Source organism: Apteryx mantelli, chromosome 1 (genome assembly GCF_036417845.1).
Source record: "Apteryx mantelli isolate bAptMan1 chromosome 1, bAptMan1.hap1, whole genome shotgun sequence".
NCBI classification, from domain to species: Eukaryota; Metazoa; Chordata; class Aves; order Apterygiformes; family Apterygidae; genus Apteryx; species Apteryx mantelli.
This window is the reverse complement of record NC_089978.1, coordinates 171,872,894-171,895,478: the sequence shown is the minus strand read 5'-3', so window position 1 is coordinate 171,895,478 and position 22,585 is coordinate 171,872,894. Positions and strand designations below refer to the sequence as shown.

The following is a 22,585-nucleotide window of genomic DNA, read 5'->3' as shown; positions in this document are numbered from 1 at the left end:
GTAATGGAATAAACCAGTAAAACCTATGGGACAGGAACTGGGTGTGCTGTGCCTGACAGAGCTCCCTGGGCCACGTCTGGGTCTTGTGGAGGCTACAGTAATGCATATGGTTAGTAGTAGGAAGAACAACACTTCTTGGGCATCTGAGAGGGAATTAGGTGAAAAGAAAGAAAGTAGATGAAATGAGAATAAATTAAGAGAGGTTTTTTAAATTATGACCAGAATTTCAGGAGATACTCCTATGGGGCCCCTACCAGTGCAGAAACCTAGTATTGGGGAGATTAAGCCACATCATTAGATATAACAGCACTTGTTATTTACAAAAAAAGCCTCAAACTATGTTATCATAACAAATGAAAGCCACGGCATAGTAGTTTCCCAAATGAGCTGTGATACCAAGATTTCAGTTTACTTTGGAAGATGCTGTTAGGATGTAATTTCATAGGTGGGTTTCCTATGCTGTTATAACTTGTCAAAACACACTTCAATTAGACCAGTCACTGGAATTCTCTGGAGAAAGCAGCCTTCAGAGGAGTAAAAACAACCAATAACTGGCACAAACAGTTTTACAGGCTATTGCATAATAGGCTTGGTTATTCCATAGTTTTTTGATCTTTCCCATACTGAAAGAGGTATTTGGAAGCAAAAGTCCAGACTACATTTAATGGTCTGATCTTTTTTGAAGCCAGATTCTGAAATGAGAAGAGAAAAAATAAGCGAAGCTTAGGAAATTTTCGGATAATCTCATCCCCTCCAGGATGAAGGGAGAAAAAAGATTTGCTATATACATGTATACAGACAGACAGGAAGGATGATTTTGTAGTTGTGGAGTATGACTGTGACTCCAGAAATCCTGAGTTTCCAGCTCTGCCACAGATTTATGTGATATTAAAATCATTCTGGGAGGACCTTGGAGCCTGGGGAGGAAGGACCCACATTGTCTTTTCTGCGTGATGTTGCTGCAGAATATCGGGATCCATCAGCTCTGGAACAGACCCAGATTTCCTTCCACAACAACAGCAGGGTGGATCCAGAGCCAGCGCTGAAAGCACAAGCAGCCCTTGGTCACACTGTGGGGGGGGCTACAGGACACTTTATTGTGTGGTGTAGATAGAGATAATGTATTAGTGTTGCTCCAAACAGAAAATGATAGTCTGTCTACCATGTGCACAAGCTCTCCTTTGTTTTGGGAAACATGACCAACGCCAGATATTAAAACACTTGGCCTGAAGCTTTGGACTTTATCACTCATTGTTTGGTTTGCTTTTCAGCTCACAAAGCCATGCTTTTCCACTCTAAATACAGCTTATCACATGGAAAATGTGCAGTGCTATTGCAGTTGCTGTGGCAGACTTTGCTCTTAATGATGTTACATGTGGAAAGCAGCAATTCCGTGCAGTGTAGCAAAAGACTTGCTAAAACTTGGGAGAACAGCTGGCTTGGCTGATGTGTACTCTGTGATACTGAGTATGGGCTGACACCATAAAATCTGACCCATCAGTGCTTTATCACTGGTGTAGTGTTGCTGGGTTCCAGCTGCACTTTCTGGATCAACACTTGCTGGTGGTCTGCTGAGAAGTTGCATGTGTGTGTGTGGTTTGGGTGTTTCTTCCATTCCTATTTCCAGGTGCAGATACAAAGTAATAGAAGAAAGTTTGTCCCCAAAACTCATCTGTGCTAATGAAGGTCACTGGACTTTCACTTTTTTCATGTTTTTTAGGTAGTGTTGAATGTTTTGAGGCCAATGCCCTGCTGCTGGTTCAGGGAGGCATTAAGTTACATCTTGCTGTGTCTGTGAGATCTTCTGCACTGTAGGATGGAAGGATACCCAAGGAAGCCATGCTGCCTTGTGGCCTCATCATGCTGGCGGAGACACTGCTGGAAAGGGCTTGTCTGGTTAACAGCCAAAGCTTCATGGAAGATTCCTGGCCAAAAAAAACCCCAACCAAACAAACAAAAAAAAATCAAAAAGGCAACCCCCCAAAAAGCTGCTGAAGGCATAAGCTAAGTCAGTATGTATTTCCATCACTGCCTTTTTGGTATATACTCCTGCCTTACCTTTTTGCTAGTGCAAATGAGGTTTGGGCTTGTTACTGTGTCACAAACTATTTTTTTCATAGTGGGCATTGTATAACCAGCGTGACAGGCTATATTTTGCACCTGGTGCAGACTGTGCTCTGAATCATGGGATTTTGTAGCTGGGAATTCAGATTTATGTCGTAGCCTCAACAAAAAAATGAAAGGAAGCAGGTGTTGTATGTAGTTTATTAAAAATTGTGTAATGTTAATTATATAGTCCAGCTAGATATTTGCGTCTGTAATACATGAAATAATAGTTTGAAAGAGAGAATTGGAGAGACAGCTATTTTTGCATTGGTAAAGAGAGCAGCGTTCTTTATTTCTGAAAACAGCCAGGGACTGGTTTGGCAGAAAAATCTTAAACCAGCAGCCGTCATGCTTGCCATCTGCTAAGACAAAGCAAGTCTTAAACAAGGTTGACTCCTGAGTAGAAACAGAGACAACACGAAATGTATACACACGCTCAGATCTCATCAGCGATTGTAGAGTCCCAAGCCTGAGCAAAACTGCACATGAAAGCCATTTAAAAATCAATAACCTCCGTGCTTTTTTCTTGTCCTTTGCTGGTCATGCCTTTCTCTGCCTCTCCCCCTGCGTATGGGAAGGCCGCCCTGCTTTTGTCCACACCAGCCCTCTCATAATTCACTTGTGCCTTTTGCCCTAACATGTGGAGACAGTGGGGATTAATACTGGGGGTGTGTAAAGCCAACTGGCAAGAGGAAAGCATCACAAGCTGTGCTTCTACACTGGGTTTATGGGGGTTGATTTATCCATCCTAAACCCTGAAAAACATTTTTTTAAAGATACAGTTCAAGAGAAAAATTCAAGCTGACCTCTTGCCATGCTTAAGGCTGGGATTTCTGAGAACTGAAATGGAGAGGTAGATAGCTACCAGCTCCCTGCTCCCTCTCTCTCCAAATGCCAGTAGGAATGGGACACTTAGAAAATTTTTAATCAAAAACGGCTACTGAACTTCACTGGAAAAAAAAAAACAAAACAAAAAATTTCTCTCTTGGTGGAAATGTTTTGTGCTTTTTTCCAAGAGAAGCTGAGCTCCCTGTCACTTCCCTTCCTGCTTTAAAAAATGGGAGGGGGAGAAGAGAAAGAGCTAGAGAAGGAAGAAAAAAAATAAACATTCATTATTTAAAAGTCAGAGTGGATATTTATTATGGAAAAACTTGCAACGTACCTTTGACACAGCAGATTTCACCCATCTGATTGAAGGGCTGCCTATCTGATCAGTGTGGGCTATGTGACGGGCAAATGGGTATATTGCCTTTATGTGATAGGAAAGGGGCTGTGCTCCTTATCAGAGGCGTGGTGGTAGCATGCTGCCACAGCTCCAGGATCCTCTGTCAGCCACAGCCCAAAGCAGGGAAGACAGAAGAGAGAGATGATATGGCAGAAGGTGGGAATAGACTAAGTCAGTGCTAGGACTGGGAGATCAGAAGGAGATTTAACGCTCATATAGTTTGACTTATTCCTAGATAGATGTGAGAGAAGGAAGAATACTCCAGAACCCGAAAAACTGATTTTTGAGCTCAACTGTTTGGTGGAAAGTTCCAAGGGCAGAACTAAATGAGACCCAAATCACAAAAGACTAAATACTTACCTTCACCTTTCTCTTGAGCACATACACTTCCTTGTGCAACTAGTTGTACTTATTCACTGTGAATTTTGTGGGAAAATCTATTACCTTGTGTGCATGCAGACATCATAATCTGACCCAAAGGTTTTTTAGATTAAACCCAAAGCCTGGAATTCCACTTGATGAAAAACTAGAAGCAACTGGTTGAATACAGGTGAAGTGCAGATTTGGAAATGCATTGGTAAGCAGCGACATTGGATCAGCTATGGTCTTGGTGGAGCTTTTCCTGAAGACAGCAATTCTGTTGAGAAATTGTCATGACAAGACCGGCATCCTTAAAGAGAAGATGCAAAGGGCCCACAATCACCTTCGGAAGACAAGTAAAAATCCAGGATTATTAGGATTCTGGATGAAGCACTTCACCTATCCCATACTGCGCTGCACCCATCACACAGAGCAAGCGCTGTGGTCGTGTACAGGGGGGTTGCTACCTGCAAAGGCTGAACAGCAGAGAGGAGTCGAGGAACAGAGGACTTGTGGTAGGAGTGTCTCACATGTAGGGGTCTTTATATTTCTCTCCCTATCGTTTCAGTCTTTCTAGCTCAAATAGCTAGCTACTGAACTTCAGTCTGGGCCCTTTGGATATCAATAGATCAGTGGATTTTCAAATGATATTTTCAGTTCCATACTTAAGATGATTAGGGACAATTTATTATTTATGTTTGTGGAACCTGCTAAATTAACCTCTCTGATCAAAACAGCAGAGTTGTTACCTTTTGAAGCAGTGGTCATCATAAATAAGAAGTGCATGTGGATGGGCTACTGGACTGAGCATCAAACGTGGTTCTTACCTGAGCTCTGACAGTGCCCTGCTGCCGGGCTGTTTGCTCCTCACTGTACCTCTGATTCCCTCTGATGCTTTTCCTTTTCTGTCTGTGTGGGCCCAGCTCTTCAGAGTTGCTTGAACATAGTCATGGCATTCTCGCAGCACATAAACTAATACATGCCAGGTTCTTTTCAGGATCCAGGCCTGAGATTGCATACTCTCCAGCGCAGTATTTCTCCCTGCCACTTGTCTGTATTTAACACAATGAGGCCAGTGTCACTGGGAGCTTCCAGATGCTACAGTATGGAAGCCATAAAATACAGCAGTTCAGATATAAGAAAGAACAGAAGGCTGCTGGCTCAGAGTTCCTGGAAAGCCTGGGATGGCGTACAAATGAAGTAATATCTAAAACATCTTCAAATATGTTTCTAAATCAAATGTTGTGCAATTAAATTAAGTCTTCAGAGCAATAAAAAATAGAGGCAGATATGCTTTTCTGTAGAACAGGTGTGTCACATTTAATAATTCACATAGAAAAATGTGGATTTCAAAATTAAAGCCACAACTGTGTTATCAGTTTAACAAAGTTTATCAGATTGGGGTATTCAGAGCTGTAGACCCTTGCATAAAACCACAGGAGTTCTCAACATCCCTTTCCAGTAGAGTTTACTCTTTCCCTAGGATTTCTCTTTTGGTCTAGCAGGTATATTCATGTTGTGAATATACTTCTTCTCAGGGTCAGAGACTGATGAGCACCAGAGCTGTGCTGCAGATTGCTTCAGCTGCCTCCTGCTGTCCCTGTATATAGCTCTGATCTTTTTGATAGATATTCTCAAGCTGTGTTTCTTAATGAAACTGTCTTTAAAATAGCAGTCTCTGGGGTTAGAGCTATGAATCTTTTACGGTTGTGTATCTGAAACCATTTTATATGTTGCTTGACATTACCCTATTAAGCTTATGTTCACTAGTTCCAAACATACTTCTGTTCCTGTGGCACTTACAGAGCTACAGGCATTCTTGGTTGACCAAATTTCTCTAGTTACATGTGGAAATGGTTGCATGACACAAAGAACAGTATTAAAAATTGCTTCTGCTTTCCTTGCTTGGTTTACAGAAGAGGTCACTATTTCTGCTGGGTTTGTCCAATAACTTGGACCTGGATTGTTTAAAAATGACTAATGACTTCTTAGGCTGATCCTGAGACTCTTGTCCTGATTTTCACAATCTGTCTGCTTACAACTTCCTGAAAAAATTGAGACCCTTTACAGCTTCTCAACTGCAATTTCTCACTCAGCAGTTTTGAAAATGGATACCTTCGTCAGTCTTTAGACTCCAAGAAAGCAAAAACTTTTCATGGAGTGTTCAAAGGTTTCAAACAATTCAAATACTGTATAAATATTGATAAATAATGTCTAGTAAATAAGATGTCACTCTGAGTCACAGAGGCACCTTTTTGTTCTTGTCAACCTCTTTAGAATAGACAAGAAGACCTCATTTTCAATTTAAAAAATTAAATAAATGTATGTAAAGAATTCAGTGTTGCATCTTCAAGACAGAACTCCTAGGTTTGATAATAGATTTAGAAAGCTGGAATCTCACAAAATGAGGGAAAAACAGAGCATCACAGCCAAATTTTCAGCTTTCTTCTGCACTTGAGCTTGTAAACTTTGCACATGAGCCCTCTATGTATGTAATTAGCATATTTATACGCCCTAAAGTGCAAATGGACAGTCAGGTTAGGTGGCTGAGCACTGTTTGTGTGGTTTGTTCACATCAAAGTTCAGTTTGCGTGTGCGGATGTGGTCTGTCGTATTTCCTCAAATAGAAATCTGAGGCCACTTTCTCAGAGGGCATCAATCTCTCATCTCAAAATCTTTTAGTCCTTGTTGCAGCTCAGAAGAACACACTTAAAAAATTAAGTAATGCATGTTGAATGTGAAGCTCAAAATATTTAACCGCATCTGATGCAGAAATCAATTAGGAAGTTCACTGCAGGGTGTGTTAGATTTCTTCAATAAAGTCAACCAATACATAGCAGTTACATCTGAAGAAGGAAGGATGAGAAAGAAGTTAATATTTACAGTTTAAGCACTGAAATTCTCAGCATTATAAAAAATTCTTGATCTCTTTATTCATGATTTTGTAGAGATGGAAAGATGTTTGCTTGAGGAAAAAATCATGTATTTTTAAATATTGTTTTTCCATTGTTACCTCTAGGAGATAGCTATGATGTCAATGACAGTTGTAGAGTAAAGAGCAGCCCTCCTCTCCTGTTCATAGCAGGATTTCTGATTTGATTCCTGCACGAGTACAAGCATAGAGGACAGAACAGAATTGTCTAGTTTTTTGTTTTGCCTTATGGTTTTGTTGCAGTTTTACTTAGGTTAAGCATAGCTGTGCAAAAATCCCAAACCAAGTAAAACAAATCTTTTACAGCCTGTCTGATCTTCTAGCCTTTTCTTTTCAGATGTTAAGACATTTTTATTTCTGATTTGCTATGTGTGAAAGCCAAAATGACTAAAATTTCAATTCTGGACCAAATTCTGGCAGCTAGTAGACTACATAGCTATGAGGAAAAACATTGTTCTGCATGCATGAGCCATTAAAATTAATCATTTAAGCAAAAGGGTTTTTTCAGATGTTTAGGTTTTATATATGAATTGTCCCACTAATACAAATATCGTAAGTAATACGAATATTTGCTAATACCCTTGTTTGATTTTGAACTTGCTTCAGTTGCTTTGGCAAAATACTGTATCTGAATGAGAAGAAGAGTAATTGGGACCACAGCCTTCAAGTGCATGGCCACAGCTATGAGTCATCTCATTACTTTCAGTACAGTCTTAGGATCTTTAATGACTGCAGTTGGTCAGACTGCAGTTTCACAGGGTAGCCAAGAGCCATGCCAGTGAACAAATCGCACTGGGTATTAGATCAGTACTGGCTCAGAGGAGAAAGAACTACTTATCAAACCTCTCTTAATGTAAATTGCTCTGTGGAATAGGTCCTCTGTTTAGGAAATGACAACACCCAACTATTTTCCTCCTTTTCCTCATAGGTTGGTGTGACACTTTCCTAACCTGAATTTCTGGAAATGAAATCAGAAGGGGAATAGATGTGACTTGCAAATCTCTAAGACTATCATCTTTTTTTATTAAGAATTTGAAAATGTTTATATATATGAGTGTGTGTGTGTGTGTGTGTGTGTATACATACATATATATATATATATATATATGTATGCACGTATACACCCGCAAATATAATCTCACTTTTGTTTTATACATAATTAAAAGCCCTATGACTAGTGTCCTATCAGTCAGCTAAAATTGCTTCTGGACAGAGCAAATGTGTCCAATCATGAGATTCCAAATTAGTTTCTTTCTGATCTTCAAGTGACTTGGCACTTGGGAGGGCTGGTGTGATCCTAAACCTCCCACTTGTTGGAAGATGCATGGGAGCAGATGATGACATCTGAAGCTGTCCTTCCTGACACCCATGAAATACCCTTGCTTCTGACTCAGTCTGTTGAATCTCATGCTTGGCAAGCCAGGCATAGCGACCTGCTGAAGCTGAGCAGGGTATTTTCATCCCAGTACCTGTTTTTCCTGTGCATTTTGAAATGTAGAGCAATCTACTAGAGCTCATAAGCCTTTAAGGAAAAAAGGCACTGGCACAAGTAAAGGAGGGAAAAAAAGAGGAGGGATCTAAGTCTCTGTTACTTGTGACATTTTGTGGCATCTTTTACACCTGTGCACAATATCTATAAAATGACACTAAATTAACCTTTTGCTAGCTTTTTGTTTACTTGCTTTGCTCAGGTGTAAATGATCAAATAAAATGCCAGGTAGTGAAAGATTCGGCATAATGATAGTACTGTTTTAGCTTGCTCTGCATGGCTCGTTCTATTAATATATGTTTGCGGTCAGGAAGGAACGCAGTCTCACTTCACTAAAATCTGAAACTCAGTAAAGCATAATATGTGCAGTATTAGTTTTGGTTTGACACCTGCCATGCAAAGATCTTCACCAGCCAAAGGCATTCTTCTAAACCAAGTTCCATGTGTTGTGTAGATCTCTGATTCCGATATTTCTGACTGCTCAAGCCAAAGCAAAAAGAATAGCCAACTTGAAGAAAAATCTCTGTGAGGAATGGACAGTTTTATCAAGGCTAAACATAATGGCTTGTTGTCATACTTGGGTTAAGTCCCGTAAGGGAAAAATGTGAGATTAGCTGTGTTATATAACAAAGTCCTTCATGCCGGCAGTATTATTTTTCTTGCTGCATGAAAGAAACATCTATAGCTAAAGTCCAAGCACATGATCTTATTGTCAAAAAGCTGCAGCCTTGAGAAAGATTTCTCTGCAGGGAAGTTGCTAGTCAAAATTTCACTTGCTTATTGTCCTCAGCAGATAAATACCCCAAGGATTCTGCCATGATTCTTACAGGCAAAGGAGCAGCAGAGCTAGTACTTGCCTCAGAGCTTTGAAAGATAACTCAGGCTGCTTGAAATAACCATTCAAGCAGATTCTGTCAAAAGAAGTTGATTTCCAATCCCCTGACAAAAGTTGAGTGATGAGTTTGTCACCTGGCCAACAAAATAGTCATTAACTGCTCCGGTTGTCTTTGTTTTGCACTTAGAGTGGGTGAATTAGTCTGTCAGAGCTGCCCGGCCCACCTGGGTAAACATTTGCTTCCTATGAAACCATGAGAAGTCTACTGCAAATATGAATATGCTTTGTGATCATCAAGGCTTCATATAACCATCCAGTGATTGTTAATTATTATTTGTGATAGTGCCAAGAAGAAGCTTGATTGAGGGAAATGATGGCTCTGTATGGTTCAGACCTATAATTAACAGCTGAACATGTCTTGAGTATTATTGAACTCAGTTGAATCACTAAGAACTGCAGAGCATTCAAAATTATATAGAAATCTCCTGGCAAACTTTAGAATTTGACTTTTAACATTATTTCTGTAGTTGACTCTTGGTGTGACTGATGGCATGTAAACCACAGACTTTGGTTTTTGCTCCATCAGGCAATCAGATAGCTTTGTGCTGGCTAACAATTAGTTGCACCTGGCTTCCAAAAAAGTGGTCATATGTGTTCTTTCCATATAACTTTTCCAGTCATACTTGCTCATTTGGAAAAATCTTTGGCCAAGGTCTTCATGCTTGGTATTTATATTTAAGCACTTCTTCCAAATGATTCCTAAAAGCTCGGGTGTTCCTCAGAACCTTCCAGTTTAGTAGGTACTTCTTTCTTCTTTCCTTAGTGTAAGGCTGCATTCTGAACCTGTTCTTGCATTTACATCATGATACATTACAGAATATCATTGCAAGGATCCCATCATTAGCTATGGCTTCAGTGTTGATGCATACAGCTTTATTTACTCATAACAATATAGAAATCCACAGGAAATATCAAAGCAATTTTCTTAGTGTTTCATTTTACTTCCACTTCAAAGACTGCAGCAGTATCAAATACTGCTAACAATAAAAAGTACAAAACCACAGTATAATTTAGTCCAATGCTGTCTGTAATGCTAAGGTAGTCCTGCTTGAAAAGAAACATGTATTATTGTGTTTTCTTTGCATAGATATTCTTCTTGTATGCATCTGTAGACACCCTTTTATTTATGACATTGATTATTTGATTTCATGGTATGCAACAGCAGAAAAATACTAGATAGGTTATATTTTTAATAGAATAATATCCACAGTATTAACTGCTGAAATTTCCTCCCCACTCTTCCCATTAAAAAGCAAACGAATAAATGAAAAAGCAACCTACTTCACCTCCCTAAGTCCTGGTATTGCTTCCTTCAACCTGAAAAGGGTGAAGACTTAAGGCAGCATGAATTTATTTTGGGACTTCCCTGACAATCTGTTTAACATGGAAGGCCATCAGTATTGCAGAAATCTGTGGAGGTACAAAACCTGTAAGACAGAAGAGTTCAGGAAAAAAGCTTATCTGCTGGAACTGAACAGTGAGAATGCAATTGAAAACTTCTGTCATGAGATCTGCGTGTTTATGTTTCACATTTTAACATTCTGCTGCCACATTCGCAGCTACTATGCAGTCATTAGCAAGTGATAAAGAATACACAAATTAACTGCTGGGACTGAAATTCCAAAATAGAAACATCTGCATTCTTGAATTGCTTGTAGATTTAGAAAATTTTATGCCATCTTTGTTTCCCAGTATCAAAAATGTTTTTAATGTTACAAAACGTGATGCTTTAGAACTCAGGTAGGAGAATAGATTGCCAATGAATGTAGCTATATGTACTTTTTAATTTCTGCAGTAATGCTTAATTCCAGAAGGCTTTTGGCAGGAAGGAGGTGAATTTGGTATCATGCATGGATTCTGCTTCACTTGAGGGAGACTGTTAAAAGTTGCCATTGATTTGAGTATTATTCTGAGTTGACTGTCATGGTGTTAGACTCTAATTTATTTAAAATAAGACAAAGGACTTCCCATCCTTAAATGTAAAAGGTGAGAAAATAGTATCAAATGGAAGAATGCAGGCAATCTTAAAAAGGTATTTTATATTTGTTTCCATCTTCATTAGTGTCTTTGATAATTTAATTATAATACATGAATATATTAGTTACCATGTTAGAAGTACACTTATGAGTAGGTGTGTTTTGTGATCTCTAATTGATAGAGGTTGGTTACAGTCATACACATTCTTTATATTAATGATTGTTTGTGTTCATCAGATTAGAAGTTATCAATTACAGAGACTTTACAACATCCTGCATTTGTGAAACATGCCTACAGCATATACTCAGATGAATAATCTGTCAAATTTGTTCTCCTGTAGCATAGTCAGTGGAAAAATTGTGCAGCTTTCTAAATACTTGTTTTGTGGGGGGGGTGGGGGGGATAGCATGCTTTTGGTACAGGTTCCATTCTGTAGTTTAGTCTGAGTGTTAACTGACCAAGATTTGATTTTGATTACCTTACAGAAGATAGTATTTTTTCTGGATTTATACAGGCATTCTTGGGGAGGTAATTGTGTCTGTTGTTCCTACAGAGGTAGGATTTTCCAGGATTTTCCCATGCTGGTTCAGTTCTATGGTAGGAAGAAGAGGGAGTTCCCAAGCAGAGATCAGCTCATTCTTGGCAGTCATCATTAAATGATGCCCTCTGATGTCCTCAGATGGGTTGAAAGAGGTAGGCATGGCTAATCAGTGAGTAGAAACCTGCTGAGGAGGCAATAAGCAGAGGTATGTGGAAAGAATACCAAAGTCTTGCAGCTTGCAGCTACCCATGTAACTCATCAGTCATTCATTCAGCAGTAGAGACAGAGAAGCAGCTGTGCACATGCTGAAACCAGGCAAAGACAGGTTTTATTCTGTAATCTGAGTTTATTTTTTAATCTGAGTTTCTTCACTTTATGCGAGGAAAGCTGGCTATAATAGGGTCAGCTATCTGTCTTCAAATATTACAGCATTTGGTTCCATTTTTCTCACTCCCTGGTCAGACAGTTTTTGAAACCCATTGACACCGGTAGGAGGACCACAATGGTTTTGAGCAGACTTTGGATGAGCTGCATTATCCATGTTGTTCACAGGTGTGTAGAAAAGATATGTACATGGTGATATGTGGAAGAGAAATATTTTTCCAGCTTCCCTGGTGCATGATTTGGAGCTGTTGCAAAATACTAGTTTTCTCTTCCCAGCCTTTGAATAAGTGTGGTGTTTAATTAGGAACAACGACAACGGGGGAAAAAAAAGCAAATTCTCAAATTACATAGTAGGGATTGATTTCTGGATAGTCTATTATCCTTTTTTTTTACTGATCAGCAATTTGAACTGGTTTATTACATTTAAATGGGTCCAGAATCTGACCCTTCTAAAGTTCATAACAATAAAATATCCTTATAGTGCCTCATTGTCATTTTTAATTTGCACAGGATGAGCTAAATGCTGTATTCTTCATGCAGACCTGCCAAATGTTGTTCATCTAGCATGATACTTGTCCATCTGGCACTCCAGTCATTGCCACAAGTTGGCTCATGAATTTGGATGTGCTATAGAAAGAGGGCAGACATTTGCCTGCTGTTTTGCTTGCTAGAATAAGGCCGGGACAGCTGAGCAAGAAAGTAGAAGAGCGGCCATACAAAAGGAGACCCACTATCAGCCCCCATCCCCCTTTTTAACGAATCAAGCCAACCCACCTCCTGCAGTTATCCAGCACCTTCTGTTTATTCCACACATCTCACCAGGACCACCTTCATCTAGTCCTTGACTTCAGTGAACTGCAGCACCCACCAGTATCCCTCAAGGCTCCTTGCTTCCTCCTTCCCTTTCATCCAAGATTGCTGGCAGCTTTCATCCAAGAGCGCTGCAGCCCTCAGAAATCTCAGATCCCTCCAGTACCGACAGTGTCACACATTAATTTCCAATTCAAGTTCTGCAACCCCACCTCATTACTCTTGAAAGCTTGTCCCAACCTGATCTGTGAAGTGTTGTTCTACTTCATGACCCAGTTCTTCTGTTGTGCTCAGGCCAAGGCGATTTCACTTTGAAGCAAATAGGCATGGTTATATGCAAGTTGTTTGCTGTTATGACACCCACTCATTAAATAACTTCTGGAACATAGTACACCTGCCAAAACACAGAGAACACAGTCTGGCAACCATGTCCATGCCCTTTCAGTACCCACTACTGGAGAGCATATAGTCTGTAGTTCAGACTAGTTGAACAAGTGCACTGCACTCAGAGGGGTTGGAGGGAAGCAGAGTCTGGTGCTAGATTCCTTATTATGTATTTTTTCCTTTATATAAAGTGCTCCAATGTGACTGGCTGTTGGTACATTAGCTACAATAGTTTTGTAGAATTGTTTCATTGTCACTGAGAGCTCCCATAATCTTTTTTAGCATAGTTTCCTATAGTAACCAAGGCTGTGCTCTCCTCCTCTGAGCAACATTGTGTGTATTGTGTGTATTTATCTACCCCTAGTAGACAGGAGTAGAGCAGTTTCAAGAAGTTTGCATAGTTGCTGTTCTGAAGAGGAATTCAGGAGTTTCATGAGAATCGGTAGCCAGCTGAAGAAGAGAGGTCCTGTGAGCACCAGGGCTGAAGCATGAGTCAGTCAACTATAGGACTCACACCTGGGGGAAAGGAGGCTTCTTTGGTATGGTGCTTGTGGAACTGCTTGATCTAACTTTAGCACTTCTCAGAGAAGAACTGTACTCCAGATGCCAGGAAAGATGATTAAAGAAGACTCTGAAATGCTTGCTTTGAACTCTTTAGAAATTATGAGCAAGATCTAATAAGAGAGTCAAGTGAATAAAAGTGACTTGATTCCAGGTCACCGAAGGACTCCGTAGACTTCCTATTAATAGGATGTGATGTGGCCAGATGCATGCCTAAAAAGTTACTCCTCTATGAAGTCTCAACCCACCTACGCAGGGTCTGAAGTCTGAATCACCTACCTGTCCATATTGTGATAATATAAAAATGAGAACGCTTGCCTAGCACTGATTCTGCCAAGGACTCCTACATTCAGTTCTCCTCTACCTCAGTAAACCCCTTTCTTCTCAGGAGAATTTTCTTTTTACACCAGGCTCTATTCTGGACTGGCTAGGAAATGTTCTTGACCCTTCCCAGGGAAATCTTTTTTTTTTTCTGAAATGATTTATCAGGAGAAAGGGAATGAAGTGGAGCATGACTGTGCATCTCAGCATTAGGAAGTGTGACTCAGACAGACCTGGGCTCTGATCTCCTCTTCCAGGGCTGCTTCTGTCCTCTTATCCAGTGAGTGTGTACGTAATCATTTTAATGGATAAAATAGAAAGGCAATGCTGGGAGGAGACACCAGCCCCCAGAGCATCCTTCCCAAGGCAGTGATTTAACCATCAGTTATTAGATAACAAGTGGGCCATGTTACCCCTGGCTCCCCACCAGTCTCCTGAAGTGCCTGTGGAGTTGTCCTGACAAAGTTAGGCAGCAGCCGATGGGGGCTTTTTCAGTATTTTGGACTCAGGTACATCATTTCCATTGAAGTCCATTTTACACAGTAAAGAGCAAAAGCTAGAACATTGTTTTTATGTTGTATCACGTAAAAATGAGGTGCGTGCATAAGGGAGAAGGCTTCCCAAAACTCCATCAGATGCTTTTGTGCATGCATTGAGAAATCATCTTTGAAGTGCTTTGGACAAAATCTTAAGGCATTTCAGACTATTGGCTCTTCTGAGGAATCAGATGGGTACTTTACAGATCACCCAAAAAAGCTTCAGCACCTTTTGCTACTGTGTCCTTTATCAGAGCCAGGCTCATTGACTCACCGCAGAGTCCCAGCAGTCTTGAATATGGAAAGTCAGTTCCTTGATGCTGATAGAGGTTGTCCAATGGAACAAGACAGCCTCCAACATAATCTGTTTTTCTCATTATCTAGAGAATCTCTGGCATAAAAAGTCTCTAAGTGATTCAAAGTCCATTTTCACTGGGCTTTATCTTATGTCCTCTCACTTCTGCCAAGAGGGACAGAGCTGGGATGAGTTTATTTTCCATCTCCCTAATGGTTGCAACACCTTCTCAGAGTCTCCTGCTCAAAGCTGGAAAGGTCCTGAAGAAAAAGGAAATGCAAAAGTGGTAGCCTTTGCTGCATATATACATAGCCTTGGTATCTGGATTATTTTATCTGATACATATATGTAGTGTTTTCTATTTATATCTATTTCTGTTTCCTGTCCACACTCACCAGCATGGTCATATCTCCCTGTCTGTGCAGTGCTCTGGAAGCACACTTGTATACAGGCCAGAACTTGTCAACATCTTCTTTTTTTTTTTAACTGGGACAGATAAGAGAAAAAATCAGGGTGGATGAGCTTCCCTGACCAGTGGGAGCTGGAGGCAAGGAACAAGGTGGAGAAATGGAGAAGTGGGTTCTCTCGGGCTGCAACCTCAAGTGGAAGGAGCAGGAGCTCTGTCTCTGTGCCAAAACCAGGGTGGAGAGTATCTTCTCTGCTTCCACCCCTGAGAAAGGGGATTTTGGTAGCTCCAGCTTCTGTGCTAGAGATCCGGCAGGCAGACTTGGTAGGACAAATCTGCAGCAGGCTGGCTTGCTCCCCAGCACAAAGCTGTCGGCTCTCCATTTCTCAGGGGCTTAGTGGTTTCAGTGTGAGTTTAGCCTCTAAATCTCCACAGCGTGCAGCCCTGGCACTTCACAGCATAGACCACATCCACAGCTGTCACGGTCTTTTGCTTGGTCTGCTCACTGGAGGTAACAGCACTGCAAATCACATTCTCTGGGAAAACCCTCAACACCCTCCAGGTCTCCCTGTAAAATGCACTTCACACCAGCACAGCAAAGTTAAAAATGAGCAGCCAGCCCAGTGGTACCCTGGCTGCTGTCATGGAGCGCTCTGCGGTGGCACTTAGCCCCCCTCTGCGTAGTCCCTTAGCACCTTCACTGCAGCCAGACATGATGAAAGCAGGTCTGCGGCTGGCTTGTGTAAATCTTCCAGCACTGCTGGCCATTGATCATCTGGTTGTGTCCTTCAAGCCTGCCGCAAGCCTCCATCATTAAAATCAGTAAGAATTTACCATTGGTTGCAGCAAGCATAAGTCAAGTCCACAGTCCCTAAGAAGAAATTTATGACACATGCAAGTTAGATTACGCTTTCCCAAGCCCTGCTTCTTCCCATTTTTAACAGTGGAGTACTAACTTCACTAAGCGTTAACATGTATCTAACTTTTAAGCATGTATGTCTTCACTCAGGATCCACCTAAAGCTAAGGGGACATGTGAATTTTTGCAAAATTGAGGTCTCAGTCTCCTCAATATGTTTCAGATGGAATTGCAGGATCTGCATAAATGGCCCTTTTGCTCCCTCCCTCAGCCAGTTCCTGACCAACCCAGATTATAAGTGAGGATCTTTAGTAAAAATAACTAAAAGAAACCACCTTTAATGTTTTTGCAGTGTGTTCAAAGCAGCTTGGGTATTGAGCACAGAAATTAGATATCACTTTTACCTGAAATGCCTTTGTGTTTATCAAATGAGGAGTGGCATTAATCCTAGGCCATACCCAGTTCTTCATGTAATCTTGCATTTGTCATAACTAAATGAGCTTACTAAATATTTCTATATACCCTTAAATAATATTGCCTGTCATGTAATACTTACCTCAGATTTTTCTCAGTGACTTTGTATCATAGCTGAAAAAGAGCTGTCACAGAAAGTAAAATGTGACTAAAATAACAGTCCTTTGTATTAAAGTTAACACTTGGCTTCTGTCCCAGAATTTTATGCATCCATATTAGAATCAGATGCTAAGTCCAAATGAAAAGATTTCCTGGATGGGTTTTATTCTTATTCTTATTAAAGGGCTGATAACAGGCTGAAGGCAAGACACTTGTTGTAGTAAAAAAATCTGCCTAATACCAAAGACTGGAAGGACAAGCTGACGTGTATTATTGCTAGGCCTCCCTGCTTGATCACATTTCAGTATCATAAAATCATTCTCCTAGTGAACATGAAGCGTAAAAATTCCAGTGTGAGAGCAAAAAGCTCAGGCTGGCAGATAACGCTCCTTTGGGCAAAGTGCTTTATGCTTAGTAGCAGACTGTAATAATGACAATACATGACTTTATTATCAGAAGATATTATTGGCCACAGCACAACGTAACTGTGCTTATTTTAAATTTTAGCTGTTATCAAATATTTGCATTCATAAAAGGCACTCACTAATCCTGTCTTACCTGTGTAACTGGTATCATGTGTAATGTGGGAGGGTAAGGGAACCCCACCAGTATTGCTCCATCTTCTTCAGGAGAGAGTTACATTACGGATGGGAGGGTAGATTAGGGGCTGCCTCCTTCATTGCTGAAAATACCAACAAAATGCGCAGCCTCCAGGCCACTGAGCCATTGTCTTCCCAAATTCGTTTGCTTTAGTGCCTTTGAAACAGGCCTAAGAAAATCAGGGGGTTTTTTTTACCCCTGTGGTGTGACCTGGGACTCCATTCCCACACGTACCCCCATGTCTCAGATCCTACCGGTGGCCACCGAGGGGTGTTCAGCCTTTCCTGACTTCACTGGGACACCCTGGGCTGTCTTGGTGGCCATGGGGGGAAGGCTATGAATCTGCTCTCCATCCCTGCACCAGCCACTTGCCCCAGGTTCCTTTGGCAATCTGGAGACAGACAGATCAAAGGGACTGAAATACTTTTCAGAAAGCAGTTTTTTCTTTACTCAAAGCAGCTTTGTATAGTACTCGTGTATGACTGGGCTCAAATAGTACAGATGTTTGCAGGCTCTGGATATTCTATTCAAAAACAATTACTTCTGATAAAATGAAGGAGTGGTACTTTCTAGCGTTGCTGTTCTGCTGTGACGGAGACTGTGAGCATGATATTGGAGCTATAAATTAGATTTTTGCAAAGCAGCTCTTCTGTAAGGAGTCTGCTGCTTGAGATTGGAGGCTATAATTAGCACTTTCTTGAGGATATTTTTGCTCTGTTTTGACGCAATATCTTCAGCAACAAAAGTAGAGTACCAGCTGCAGACTACATTGATCCTTAATTTCAGCTTGTGATCTCACAGGATATCAAAAAATGGATATATTTTATAGATATCTTATGCTGGTTTTCTAAATACACTTTTTTAAAGCAACTGATATGTGGTTTGAATGTACAGGCAGAAAACCATCTCACCAGCACTGGACATTTACAGCATCAATGTCAACATCTGAGCGTGTACTAGGGCTCCTTTTATAGTCAATGGAGAGACATATGCATTTTTAGAAGAGTAATTCATGTGATCTATTTTAGTAGTAGTTAGGTGAGATGAATCCCATATGGCATGTTTCTGAATAGCACTATTCTCACTTTGTACAGTAATGCTCCCCCCCCCCCCCCAATGACCAGAAATTACCATCGGGAGTTCACAAAGAGACCTATTGTATTAATAAGAAATAGCAGTCTCAATCCCTAAGACATCTTTACCACTGGTAATTACAGCTACCTTTGTAATTCCTGTGGCAGCTGTTTTGGTAGTTGTATTGATCTTGTAAGCTATGATCTTGTAAGCTAGGTACCAGTTCAATGCTAATCATGAAGTGGGATGAAGAGTGCCTTCTTGGGCATGGTGGGCACTTGGGCAGGGACTTAGGGCAGAGATTTCTGAGAGAACATGGAACTTCCTCATACTATCCTGAAAACAATTCCAGGACGGCCAGATGAACAGAGCTGTATCATACACATGCCTGTTTTCCAGAGAGTTAGTACATCCAGGAAGAGGGATAAGGAGAAATAATTTATGTCGGGAAGGAAATTGTGGAAAAGTAAAGGCCAAATGGCTTAGTGAGGTGTAGGGAAGGCAGAGGGGCTGGGACTGAAGAATGGGGAATTTCAATTGAAAAGCTGGCAAACTGGTGAGTCTTGAGGAGTGATTTATGAACTGGGAGTCATCAGCTTGGGGCACAGGTGTTCAGCAATGGATTTACCCTAGAGGCAAAGCAAGCTAAAGCTCTTCCCCTCCAGTAGCCTTAGCTAGCACAGCAGGTGTTGTCTCACCACATGCTGTGACCGTGCAGCATGCAACCTGTGACTCCAGTTTAGATGGGGGATGCATTTGCCCCTGCATTTCTAGGGGTGTTGATCAGAGATCTCTTTTGGCCCAGGGCTAGTCCAGAGCTTTGTCAGTGCTCTGGAAGAAATTGTAAAGTTTGCAGATAACACAAGAGTGACTGAATGGCAAATGAGGGCAAGACGAGCTCTGTGCTACAGGACAGTGTTAATGGCAAAAAGGATTGATGGCCTCTTCATCTGGGTTGACCTGAGCCATGCATGTTGGTTCATCCAAATGGAAGAAAAGCCCCAAAAGCTGGTCTCCTCCATATATGATAAGACACTATAGGGACTATATTCTGGTAAGTAACATCTTAGGAGAGAGAATTTATTGTGAATAGCTATCAGAAAAAAAAAGTGAAGTAACACCAATAGCTAAGGAATCAGAGCTACTTTTGAGGTACATAAATAAACAGAGTCACAGAATAAGAGTAATAAGGTATTATTGGCCCTGCATTTGTCACTGCATCAAACTTGTGTAACCAGATTGATTTTCAGAAGGTGCTGACTGCTGGAAACACATTCCTTTAAAAGGACTCCTGTTTGCTACCCCAAAATCTATAACTGCTTTTGGAGGTCTTGGCCTCTGAGTAGAATTCTGATATCTGGATTATTGACATCCAGAAGCTCAAAGTTCTCTAATAAGATTCATTCAGCATTAGTTTTCCTGTAATTAATTTTCTGGTTGATTATGTAATTCATTTTTCTGGTTGAGGATGCATTCTGTTTCTTAAATTAATTATTTTTTTCACCTCAAGTTTGCTTACTCTCTTTTTTGCCAAAGTTTTATATTAATATTTGCAGCATTGCCTAGTGACGTGTATGCATTTTCTTTCTTTTTTACAGATGTAACTGAAATCGCCCCATGTATTTTGAAGAGTTCACCAACAGATCAGCAGATTAACAAGCTTGCAAGGAGGCTGGGGCCCGAATGGGAGCATATTGTTCTGTGCTTGGGTTTGTCACATACTGACGTCTATCGATGTAAGGTCAATCATCCCCACAATGTGCAGTCACAGATCGTAGCTGCGTTTGTCCTGTGGAGACAGCACTTTGGGAAAAAAGCAACAATCCAAAGTCTGCGAGCCAGTCTGATGGCAGAAGAAGTGGATCCTTCTGTGATACAGTACATGCTTGAGTGAAGCTGTGCTATTGATTGGGAGCATTCAAGTACTGTGCTAAATTAAAGTGGATTCACTGAACTGTGTATAGAAGATCTGGTGCCTCAAACTGGAGAAAATGGAGCTGAGAACTGTAGTTTTATTAGTCTTTTACATTCCAGTTTTCTGTGGCATCTTTTGACTTTTCATGCCAGATGAATTTTTAGCAAGCATTAAAAAATGGATCAGTCTTTCCTGTTCGCTTCTGTGCTTTTCCAATGGGGATATACGGTGAAACTTAAAGTCTTTGCAAGCAGGAAGCCCTGCAGTGAGTTCAGCAAGGTTTCATGTTTCATTATGGGAGCAACACTTGGTTAAACCTATTTTCTGGACTGTGTAGGAGCCTTTTTTACTACTGTTCACTCCTAGTCCCTGATATCCCAATAAGAAATTAGAATAATCCCGGTTACTGATTTAACAGTTGTACCACTGTTATTGCAGGTGGCTGATTTCACATTTATGAAAGTTTTAGCACAAACAGTTTCTTGCTAGGATAGATGGCTGCCACCTTAGCCTACCTCTGAAACTGGCCCTAAGTGGAAGTAACAGGAACTTAGCATGTCGCTGAGGGTATTTCCCATTATTATTTAATTGGCGTAGGTTTGTGCAAGGAGACAGGCACAGTGTGTATATGGCGTCTCTAGGAGTAGCATGGGTAGGGAATCCCCAGGGCAGATGATACACAATACACAAGCGAGCAGAGGATAGGCAGCAACTGGCAAACAGAGCAAAAAGGTGCCTTAAAAGTGAGACAGCTTCTAAGCCCTCCATGTTTTTCTCGCTTTGCCTCAGCTAATGAACTGCAAGAAATCCTGGTGTCTCTTGAGGCTTTGTACTCCTGTGCTCCGGATCCAGGCAATCTTGTTTCACAGGAACAGTTTTACTCTTTGGTGTGGTGTCATTGGCACCAGTCTCAGCCCGCAACGTGCCAAGCGGTGTGCCCGAGTTCGCAGAGCCTCTCTGTCCAAGATGACAGAGCAATCCCTGCCGTTCTCCTTCCAGCTTGTGCCAGCCTCTGTGTTCATTTGCTTCCTGCCTGTTTTTCTACATCTAATTGGGGCAGCTTCATGATTCCTGTTCCCATTTCTTTGCCAGCTGTAACCATATCACTGTAATGGTTAGATTTTACCCAGAAGAATAGTAAAGCTTGGGCTTTTCTCCTCCTTCCCTCCTACCAAAGAGTTTTCTTCCTGCTGGAAGAAACCACTAAGCTTTTTGCTGAGCTGGTAAAGGGGTATCAGTCCCCAGGGTAGGTGTCCGAGGGCAGCAGAAGTGACCAGCTGCTCTCTGGGACCTGACGATAAGAGGCAGAATACAGTTTAATTCTTTCTGGACGGTTTGCTCCACAATAAACAAGGAGCAAAGTTTGGATGCAGAGTTTCCAGGTCAAGTTCCAGCAGAGCGTTTCATCTATGGTCATTGCCAAATAACCTCCTGTCCGCCAGGATCTGCCCCATCTAATTTAATAGCTTCACAGCCTTGTCTGATGTCTTTATGGAGGCAAGAATGAGCTTTACTGTCTCTTTTTAAATTCTTCCTCTAGCCAGATTTTCAGAAATATCTGAGAAATTAGGGAGGACAAAGAAATTTTAAGGACACCTCATATGCCTTGCTTTTCATGTTTTTTCAAAAGCATGGTAGCAGAGAATATATCTGGGCAGGATCAACTCCTACAGGCCCTGAAGCAATCTGGTGGTATTTTATTTTTAGTCTTCTATAATGCAGTTCTGACCTTCAGTAAATCATGATCCTATTATACCTCACTCAAATCTTAATTGATTATATCCTATTATGGCTACTTACAGAGTTTAAGTCTATCAACAAGTCCCAAATAAACAATGTAAATCAATTTAGGCTTGGGGATTTATTTATTTTACTGTTTCACAATGTTTTAATACCAGCATATTCTTTTTGTTTGAAAGCCATCTGAGTGCAGATGGGGTTGTATAGGTGTACAGACATTTGACAAATTCTGAAAAACATGGCCCAAAGTAGAAAGCATGAAGACTCTGAACCAATTCTCTTGGTGAGATAAACAGCAGTGTCATATGCGGGTGAGAGAAAAGGAGCAAAGCCGTGTCCATTGCAGCACTTTGGAGAAATAAAAGCTGGAGATGGGGAGCAAGAAAACCTACTAAAAATGTGATTTACAGGAAGAAGCCTGTAAATGTCAGTCACATAAATGCAAGCACCGTATCTTGTTCTGACCCAGCATAGACCAAGATTTAACATAGACTTGGATTCAAAGGGAGTTGTCCCCACTTAACCTAGCCTGAGGGCAGTGCACCCTCTTACTTTCTTCTTTGGACAAACTTTGCCTTTTATGTTCTGCATTTGTAACATCAA

The 22,585-nt window shown here is 40.9% G+C and overlaps 1 protein-coding gene across 1 annotated transcript in view; it reads left to right on the top strand.

The window, feature by feature from the left end:
• The window catches only part of CRADD (CASP2 and RIPK1 domain containing adaptor with death domain), an 83,733-nt gene extending 61,645 nt beyond the window's left edge, over positions 1-22,088 (top strand). Inside the window, exon 3 of the mRNA XM_067312535.1 lies at positions 19,926-22,088. Coding sequence (XP_067168636.1) covers positions 19,926-20,221 — 296 coding nt within the window. The 3' untranslated portion in view covers positions 20,222-22,088. The remainder of the gene's footprint in view (positions 1-19,925) is intronic.
• The last annotated feature ends 497 nt before the right edge of the window (positions 22,089-22,585 follow it).